Genomic DNA, 9,358 nt, shown 5'->3' on the forward strand with positions numbered 1-9,358 from the left:
CCCCCCCCCCCCCCCCCTCAACCCGAGTTAATTCTCCGGGGGATTTTAGGGTGGAAAGAAAGGTAAAAAAAATTTAAAAAAAAAACCAAAAAAACCCACCAAAACCCAGCTGTTTAATAAGGACGGAGGTGGCCGATGCGCGCGCGGGGTTTTACAGAGTTATGGTATCGTCTAATTCCATGGTGCAATCTGTGGTATAGTATATAGAATGTTATAGTTAACAATAATAATAATAATAATAATAATAATAATAATAATAATAATAATAATAATAATAATAATAGCTATAATATAGATAATCTATAACAAGATTATAGATAATACTATAATATAGTGTTATCTAATTCTTATATAGTATAATAATATTATATATTATTATATATTATATCGAAAGCAGTCATATCAAAAGCATTATATTTCGATATATATAATAATATTATATATTATTATATAATATAGTATTATCTAATTCTTATAGTATCATCGATACTATGCTATAGATATAGAATATCATCGATAATATTTTATTATAGATACTATTTTATTATAGATAATAGAATATTATAGATACTATTTTATTATAGCTAATAGAATATTATAGATAATATTTTATTATAGATAATAGAATATTACAGATAATATAGTAATTACATAGATAATACAGATAATCTGTATGAGTATAAGGAATACTATAATGTATTATCTAATTCTTGTAGCATCATCTATGCTATAGTACAGATATATAATATTATAGATAATATAATAATAATGATAGTAATAATAGGTAATCTATAATAAGATTATTGGTAATGCTATAGTATAGTATTATCTAATTCTTATAGCATCATCTATACTAGTCTATGGATATATAACATTATAGATAATATAATATTATAGATAATAAAATGATAAGCCTGACCTCGCCCCCTCCCTCCTCTGGCCACGCCCCCTCCGCACACTGGCCACGCCCCCTCGCCGCGCCTGCGCCGCGCGGAGCCGCCTCCTCCCCTGCAGGCGGGCGGTGCCGGCGCAGCGCTGGGAGCGCGGGGCGGTATTAACGGTGCGGGCGCGGTGCCGGTAAGCGGAAGAGAGCGCGGGGTGGGGGAGCGGCCCGTGGCCTCCCGTTGTAACGGCGCGGGGCCGGCGCGATCGCTGCCCTGCGGGTGCGCCCCGGCACGCGTGGGAGTGGCGGGGCGCGGGAGCGCGCTGCGCATGCGCGCTGCGCCACCCCGCGCTCTTTTTCGCTCGGATCGGCGCGAGTTTTGGTCCGTGCGCATGCGCAGAGGAGGAGCGGGGGGCCTGTACGGCGGCCGAGCGGGGCCGTCCCGCCCTCGCCTTTTGTCCGGCGGGAGCGGAGGTGGGTCGTGAGGGGAACCGGGGCTTGGGGCGCGCCCCGGGGCTGCCGCAGCGTCAGTCCCCGCTCTCTCGGCCCTCCCCGCCGCTGGAAACGGCGGGGCCTGCTGAAGGGGTGCGGGACGGGGCTCGGGGCCGTGTGTGACCGGGCACGGTGCCCTCCGTGTCGCGGTGACACCGCAGCGCATCCCCAGCCCGGCCCTGCTGAAACCCCTCCTCGTTTCTCTTCATCGCCGCGTTTTTCCCCGTGGAATAAAAAACCCGTGCCGGTGTATCCGTGGTACATTCGGCGGTGCGTTTTCGGGGGTCGAGTTCTGCGCTTTTGTTTTGAGGGGGAAAAGCCGAGTCATTTGCGTCGCTGCCGGTTGGCATTTGGGTGGTTTTGCTCCAAAACTAGTTGTGGGCTCTCTCTCCACCGCAGGACACGGAGGGGTTTTTATCCCGTTCCGGGGAAAAATGGGGTCCAAGCAGATCACCCAGGAGACGTTTGACGATGCAGTGCAGGAAAACATCACGGAGTTTGAGATGGAGCCGGAGGAGGCTGTGAGAGAAGCTGTGCAGCAGTTCGAGTCCCAAGGTACTGTACCTTCAAGGTCTTACAGGCTGTTTTCCATCTCTGAAGGTGTCAGGGAACCTGCACTCAAAGGTGGATCCACCACTGCTGGAAAGGAGCCTTTGTGGAGTGAAACAGAGGCACTGTTGATGCTGACCTGGTTTCATGCAGTAATTATGACTGGAAAACTGCTTTGAAGGGAAACTGGAGGGTGAAATTTGGTCAATGAAATTAAACTCCTATCCCGTCCCCCCCCCATCCTTTGTTCCAGGATGGATTTGACCATCATAGCCAGAATTTAACATTTCAGCATCTCTGTGCATTGATTTTTACAAGTTCATCTTTGTTCACTGTGGTTAGCTTGGCAGGTTATACCCATAACTGTAACTAATGCTGTTTATTTTGCTCTCATTAGCCTGCTACTAATATTAATCTAGGTTTTATTTCCCCTTTCAGGCGTGGACCTGAGCAATATTGTGAAAGCTGTGCGACAGCCTGCCTCTGAGAATGGGCAGAGGCAAAAGCATCAAATCCTGCTGGTAGGAGCACAAATTGCTGTTGTTTCCTAAGAATGTAAAATTCAAAGAGCTTCTTGAGCTTTGCAGGGAAATATCTGTGTGAGTGAGGCTGTACCAGGGGGAGGTCGGGCTCTGCTCCCAGGGAACAAGGGACAGGAGGAGAGGAAAGAGCCTCAAGCTGTGCCAGGGGAGGGTCAGGCTGGACATCAGGAGGAATTTCTCCATGGAAAGGGTGCTCAGGCATTGGAAGGGGCTGCCCAGGGAGGTTTGGATGTGGCCCTCAGTGCTCTGGGCTGGGGGACAAGGTGGGGATGGGGCACAGGGTAGACTTCACAGTCCTGGAGGGCTTTTCCAACCTCAGAGATTCTGGGATTCCAAGTACCAAATGCCAGCATTTCCTGCCTGGGGAGGGCAGAAACTGCCTTTCATAACCTAGAAGCAGATTCTGCTGTGGGCAGGTGAACTCCAAACACAGGAAAAACTTCAGTTGAAAGAAACAAAAGTAACCTGGTTGGTAGGTGTGAGCTGGCTCTTCTGAGGGTATTGAAAAGGCTGAATAGTCCCTCACCAGCAAGGGTATAAAAATACTCATAAATAGAAAAATACTCACCACTGACCCCTGTGAAATCATAAAATCCTGGAAAGGTTTGGGTTGGAAAGAGCTTAAAGCTCTTCCAGTTTCACTCCCTGCCGTGGGCAGGGACACCTTCCACTAGCCCAGCTTGCTCCAGGCCCTGTCCAGCCTGGCCTTGGACACTTCCAGGGCTGGAATGTGCTGGTTGGACCCAGTTCAGCTGCCCCTGGTCAGACTGGTACCCAGTGGTGGTGTGGCAGTGGTGGCAGGAGCACAGAGAAGCCCCCGTTCCTCCGGGGCTCCGTCACAGGAAGGCAAAACGCTGCTCTCGAAGGCAGCAAAGTTAGTTTTAAACCAACAAGTTAGTTTTAAACGAACAAATTCCACTGGCCCTATGGAAAATTAACCCTTGGTGTCTTCCCCAGACCCTGGATTCCCTGGGGAGAGCCGTGGCTGACTCGGACCTGGCGGAGCTGCCGGAGCAGCTCGTGAGCTTCTTGGCGCAGTGCAGGGAGCAGTTGGCCTTCCGCTACCTGGCCGGGCAGAACGGGGCCTACCCCGTGGTGTTCTCTGCCTGCCAGCTGGCCTCAGGGGACAGGGATTTGCTGCTCAAAGCCTTCTCCACCCTGTCTGCCCTGCTGGATGGGCAGCCCGACCTGCTGGACGCCGCGGGGCAGGAGCTGCTGCTGCAGAGCCTGCGGGAGCGGCGGGAGGACGCGGAGCTGACGCTGGCGGGGATCCGCTGCGTCAGGAGCGCCTGTCTGAAGCACGAGCAGAACAGGCAGGACTTTGTCAAGGGGGGGATCCTGCCCCTGCTCACCGGAGCCATCGTCCAGCACGGGGACAGTGCTGACGTGGTCAGGACAGCGGCCTCGGCCCTGCGGGTCATGACCTTCGACGACGACATCCGCGTGCCCTTCGGCCACGCCCACGACCACGCCAAGATGATCGTGCTGGAGAACAACGGGCTGAGGGTCCTCATCGAGGCTGCAAAAGGTAAAATTAAACCCCCCCCTGTGGCTGCTGGTGCTGATTTGGGCACTGGAACGGGCTCTCCCCGGGGCGGTGTCACAGCACCGAGGCTGGCAGAGCTCGGGGAGCGCTTGGGTGATACCCTTTGGGCATGAGGTGTGGCCCTTGGGGATGGTCCTGTGCAGGTCCAGGAGTTGGACTCTGATCCTTGTGGGTCCCTTCCAGCTGCATATTCTGTGATTTCTTCTCTTATAAGCCTTTCTTCTCTTAAAATTTCAAATTCTGTCGTGACTTGAAGCTCCTCCCAGGTGATTTTGGAGATTTGCCACTGAAATGGTGTTTAATTCTATTGAGGAAATGGGCCCCAAGGGAGAAAAATAAGTGCCCCCTTGGTGCTGCTGATAACCTCTGGAGCAGACACATTATCAGGGGCTATTTGTCACTGTGTTTAGGGAGTGTTTTACAGCCCAGAGCAGGTTTGCAGGCACATTATCCCTGCTGAGGTGCTTCTTGCCGAGAAAAGATATTCTGCCTCTGTCTAGAAACAGAGTGAGCAGGTGTCATCTCTCCTATTTTAATATATAAAGGGAAATAACACTCTTACACTCTTTCCTGTTGTTTTTTTTTTTTTTTTAAATGAATCAAAGTAAACCATCTTAATTCCTTGATCCATCATCTCTCCTCTGCAGCGTTCACAGACAACTCGGGGGTTCTCAGTGAGCTCTGTGCCACCCTCTCTCGCCTCTCGGTCAGGAACGAGTTCTGCCAAGAGATTGTGGACCTCGGGGGCTTAAATTTTATGGTGACTCTGCTGGCTGACTGCATGGAGCACCCTGTGAGTGGTGGGAAGTGTTTTGGGAGTGGGGGGACACAGCGGGACGTGCTCTTCGTTCCCAAGGATGGGATTCATTTTAATGAATGAGCCTCAGACCGGGCAATATTTTAGCTGTAATTAGGGTTGAAACCCAACCTCTGATCCCTGTTTACAGCCTTATATATAAACAGGGTTACATGTGCTTTGCAGGTAAGGGTTGTGAGCCCCTTGCTCACAGTTGCTCCTCTGTGCTCCACGAGCAGAACCCTGCTTGCTCCCACACAAGCTGAGTGTTTGGTTTTCCACCACTCTAGCTAGAATGGATTTATGAGGATTTGGGAGCTCAGGTCCCAGAGGTTGATGCTGGGTTCTTTAAGCTTCTTTAAAACCCTCTGCCACACCAAGTGTCCTTATAACTCTGTGTAGCAACACAGTGACTGCGAGCAGCCTTGCAGCTGGTGATTGCAACTGTTTGCATGGAGCTGTTGGAGGATGCTCTGGCTCGCTTTCAGAAGTCTTAAAGTTCCCTCTGCTGTGTTTTAAACTGTTTTTTTCTGGGGGGCACAGGACGTGGTGAAGCAGGTGCTCAGTGCCATCCGCGCCGTGGCCGGCAACGACGACGTGAAGGACGCCATCGTCGACGCCGGGGGCACCGACCTCATTGTCCTGGCCATCAGCCATCACCTGGCCAACCCTCAGGTACCACCTGCATGGCTGGGGAATTCCCACGGGCATGGGAATGGCAGCTCCAGTTTGGGCTGCACGGTGGAGCTTCAGTTTGGGGGCTGCAGCTGAGCGAGGAACAAGCGGCTGCGGAGTGCACGGCGGGCAGGGTTTGTGTGAGGGGAAAGGTGTGTGCACTGTGTGTTGGGGGTTTTTTCTTAGGCCTGAATTAGATGGCTGGAGTGGGTATTTACACCTCTGGGGCATAAAACATGATTGGAATTAAGGCTGGAGTTAAGGTTGGAGTTAAGGTCGCAGCACCAAGGCTGACAGAACCCAAGGAGTGTTTGGATGATCCTCTCAGGCTCAGGGTGTGACACCTTGGGGATGGTCCTGTGCAGGGCTGAGGGTTGGACTCGATGGTCCTTGTGTGTCCCTCCCAACCTGGCACATTCTGTGACTCTGCAAAAGACTTCCAAGACCACCCAGTCCAGCTTGGTTTCCACACCAGAGCAGCAGGACGTTTCACTGGGGGGAAACTTAAAAAAACCCCACAAAACTAAATTAAAAATCGCCACCAAAGGAAACAAACTCCACTTTTGCTTGCCTGAAAGGCCTGTTTTCAGCCAGGTGAGCATCTCCCCCCTTTGCCTTGCAGATCTGTGAGCAGGGCTGTGCTGCCCTGTGCATGTTGGCTCTTCGGAAGCCCGAGAACTGCAGCGTCATCATGGAGGGCGGCGGGGCCCTGGCAGCACTGCAGGCCATGAAAGCACACCCCCGGGAAGTGGCTGTCCAGGTACGTGCCCCTGGGCACCTGGGGCTTTGCTCAGCACTGGGCTTGGCTGTGGAACCTCCTCCCTGGGGGTTTTTGACCTTTACTTGGCAAATTCCAGCGGGTTTTGGGTGTGTTGGCACCCTCTGCGTCTGGCAGCGTGGTCTGAGCAGAGCCAGACTTAGTTTGGGTTCCAAAGCCACCTGGGTTCAGGTTCATAATTAATCAATTCAGGTTCATAAAGCTGTGGAATGCCCCCCTCCTCTTCCAGGCATTACTTTTTCCTCCTCTTTGAAAGGGCAGGCTGAGGATAAGCTCCTTCAGGCCCAGCCTGTGCCATCAGTTCTACAGAGTCAAGTAAAACACCTGCATGGCAAGCAGTTTGCCTCTGGTTTCTCATGCAGGTCCTCAGTAGGTTCTGTGCCCACTTTTGTGCTCCTCAGGTTATTAGAAAACCCCAAAGAAGGTATTTTGTGAAGGAGAGGTTTAAACTCAGTGCCAGGGAAGGCGCCTGGAGCAGCACGGGAAGGGTGGGAAGATGAGGCTGCTGCACTGGAGAATTCTTAGTGTTATTTATTTAAACACTAAGTATTAGTATTTAAATACTAAATGTTAGTATTTTAAAGAACTAATTGGTATTCCCTGGCTGCTGTCTGAGGTTTGCTGGTGTCCTGACAAAAGCAGGAGCTCTGGTTGTATAAACCTCGACGGGAAACAGCTTCCATACCTTTGTCCGTGGATTTTATTGTTCCAGGAAATAGTTTGTTGCTGCCTGCAGCATCTCAGTTTGGTTTCCTAGGAAAGATTCCTTAGGCTGGGAGCCAGATCCTGCAGGGATGGTGTTTTCTGATCTCTCTCTCCTCTCCAGAAACAGGCCTGCATGCTGATCCGCAACCTGGTCTCCCGGAGCCGGGACTTTTCCCAGCCCATCCTGGAGATGGGAGCTGAGAACCTGATCACAGAGGCTCGTGCTGCTCACAGGGACTGCGACGACGTGGCCAAGGCTGCCCTGAGGGATCTGGGCTGCAAAGTGGAGCTGAGGGAGCTGTGGACAGGCCAGAAGGGGAGCCTGGCCCAGTGAATCCTCCCCCGCTGGGGGGGCTCTGAAACACCTCTGTACCTGGAGTCCTGAGCGGGAAAACAACCCCAGTGGCATGGATTAATCTGCACTGACACCCAGCTGGAATATCTGAAGCAAATGCCTGGCTTGGGAGGCTGCAGGGAACTTTTTCTTGGGAGCTACAGCTGCAATGGCTTTGTGCATTCACAGGCTGCAACCCAACCCTGTGTTGTGATCGTTCCCTGGATCATCTAATGCCTGGAGATGATCTGCTCCCCTCTTAGCCGTGTTCCTTAGCAGGCCAGGGCTGCTCCCACGGGCTCTGCTCGTGCAGGGAGAGCAGAGGGGGCTCCTTTCTGGGCAGAGTTTGGTGCCGTGGCTGCTGCTCCCCGTTTGTCCCTCTGCTCGTGGGGCCTGGTCACGGGATGGACGAGGAGGAATCCCGGCGGCTGTGAACGTGTTCCTGTCCTGTTGTAACTGTTCCCCTGTTATTTTACTGCTGACCATACTCTGTGTTGCTGCTTTGTTCGGGATTTTCAGCCAGCCTAACGTTTTAAACAAAAGCCAAGTGAGGGTTTGGGGTGATAGGGCCCGGAGGAACATTCCCTGGGACGTTGCCTTTGGCATCCAGGAGGAGAGTTCCATGTTCTCCCTCAGTGGGATGAGCAGGTCAGGGCCTGGGAGTGGGGGTGGTAGTTTCCAAAGTGGGGAAGCAGGAAGCACTGGGGAGCCCAGGCTTTGTCACCTCTTAGCAGGGCAGCACTTCCCTGACCCCAGGAGTGCTCTAATTGTGGTGGAGAGGCAAAGAACCACCTGGACTGAGGAAAACTGTGGATTTGGGGGCAGGACAGGCCCCAGAAAGGCTCTGAAGTCTCAGCTAAAGGCTTCTGTGTTTTGCTGGGCTGTGTTACCAGCCCTGCTCTGGTGCTGAGCCTTCCTTTTGTGCTGCTGCTGCTGTTGTGTGTGAGTGGATGTTTTTAACGTGGTGACTCTCTGTAGAAACATTGACCCTATAAAACATGGAAACCTCCAAGGGTGGTTGGCTCTTTATGGAGCCTTTTCGAGGCAGGAAAAGAAAGGTGGTGGAAAGGCCTCTGTGCTGAGTCTGGAAGTAAAGCCTCCTGCAGCCCTGTGCTGTCTCTGCCAGCAGATAGCAAAGGTCACTGTGTTCTTCAGAGGTTCCTACCCTGGTTTTTGGGGGAGGAGAGGCTCCCCTGGCTCCTCTCTGCCTGCTGGGGGAAGAGCCTGGGGGGGTTTTGCACTACTCTGACCTCCAGGTGAACGTGTCCCCCTTCTTTGGGGCAGAGTGGGCACAAAAAGAGGATTAAGAGACCCTGAGCTCCCGAGTCCTTGGGGTGCCCCGTGTTTGGGAGAGACTGGACACTCTGGGGAACGTGTTTGGTGCAGCCTGGGGCTCCTGGTGGGTCTGGGCTGGGGGAAAAGCAGCACCAGGGGGAATCAAACGTGGGCTTTGCCCCACGGGATTTACTCCCCGTCCCCTTTAAGCAGGTGCTGGTGTAACCGGTGTACCTGCAGCCCCTGGGGCTGAACCGGGGCCGGGCAGGACAGCGGGGCTGGGGGGCGGCGCTGCCCCGGGGCCTCGGGCAGAGCCGGGCGGGATCCCCGCGGGGACTGGGCGGGATCTCCGGGCGCTCCCCGGGGCAGGTCGGGGGCTCCTCGGGCTCTCCTCGGTGGGGCAGGGCGGGATCTCCGGTCTGACCGATCTGAGCGCGGTATCCCTGGGCGGGATCTCCCGGTCTATCCTCGGTATCCCCAGTCCGTCCCCGGTCTGTCCCCGGGATCTCCGGGCGGTCTCTCCGGTCACTCCCCGGTATCCTTGCCCCTCTCCGAGCTCTCCTTGCTGTGCCTGGGCGGTATCTCCGGGGGTATCTCCGGTTCCTCCCCGTTCTGTCCCTGCCGTGCCCGGTCCGTCCCCGCTCTATCCCCGGGTGGTCTCTCCCCGGTCTGTCCCTGCTCTATCCCCGGGAGGTGTCCCCGCTCTGTCCCCGCCGTGCCCGGTCTCTCCCCGCTCTGTCCCCGCTCTGTCCCCGGGAGATGTCCCCGGTCTCTCCCCGGTCT

General features: G+C 53.4%; 1 protein-coding gene across 3 annotated transcripts; it reads left to right on the forward strand.

Annotated features, from left to right (window-relative positions):
- Positions 1 to 964: 964 nt before the first annotated feature.
- Positions 965 to 8,312, forward strand: ARMC6 (armadillo repeat containing 6). Of its 3 annotated transcripts, none has more exons than XM_064637563.1 (8): positions 965 to 1,077; positions 1,775 to 1,930; positions 2,363 to 2,445; positions 3,424 to 3,994; positions 4,660 to 4,805; positions 5,352 to 5,483; positions 6,106 to 6,243; positions 7,088 to 8,312. In XM_064637563.1, exons 2-8 carry the CDS (start codon positions 1,810 to 1,812, stop codon positions 7,298 to 7,300), a joined length of 1,404 nt encoding a protein of 467 aa, XP_064493633.1. In that variant the 5' UTR covers positions 965 to 1,077; positions 1,775 to 1,809; the 3' UTR covers positions 7,301 to 8,312. The 3 variants fall into 3 exon arrangements, with proteins under 3 accessions (XP_064493633.1, XP_064493632.1, XP_064493634.1); XM_064637562.1 differs by lacking the exon at positions 965 to 1,077 and adding an exon at positions 1,257 to 1,357; XM_064637564.1 differs by lacking the exon at positions 965 to 1,077 and adding an exon at positions 1,443 to 1,645.
- Positions 8,313 to 9,358: the final 1,046 nt, after the last annotated feature.

The sequence above is a fragment of the Pseudopipra pipra genome, chromosome 27, assembly GCF_036250125.1.
Source record: "Pseudopipra pipra isolate bDixPip1 chromosome 27, bDixPip1.hap1, whole genome shotgun sequence".
NCBI classification, from domain to species: domain Eukaryota; kingdom Metazoa; phylum Chordata; class Aves; order Passeriformes; family Pipridae; genus Pseudopipra; species Pseudopipra pipra.

Bases quoted from the DNA above. Each gene is read 5' to 3' on its own strand.
- ARMC6 (XM_064637562.1), top strand. From the start codon at position 1,276: ATGCGCAGAGGAGGAGCGGGGGGCCTGTACGGCGGCCGAGCGGGGCCG. The intron at 1,358-1,774 runs GTGGGTCGTGAG...TCTCCACCGCAG, and splicing joins TTTGTCCGGCGGGAGCGGAG to GACACGGAGGGGTTTTTATC. The intron at 2,446-3,423 runs GTAGGAGCACAA...TGTCTTCCCCAG, and splicing joins AAAAGCATCAAATCCTGCTG to ACCCTGGATTCCCTGGGGAG.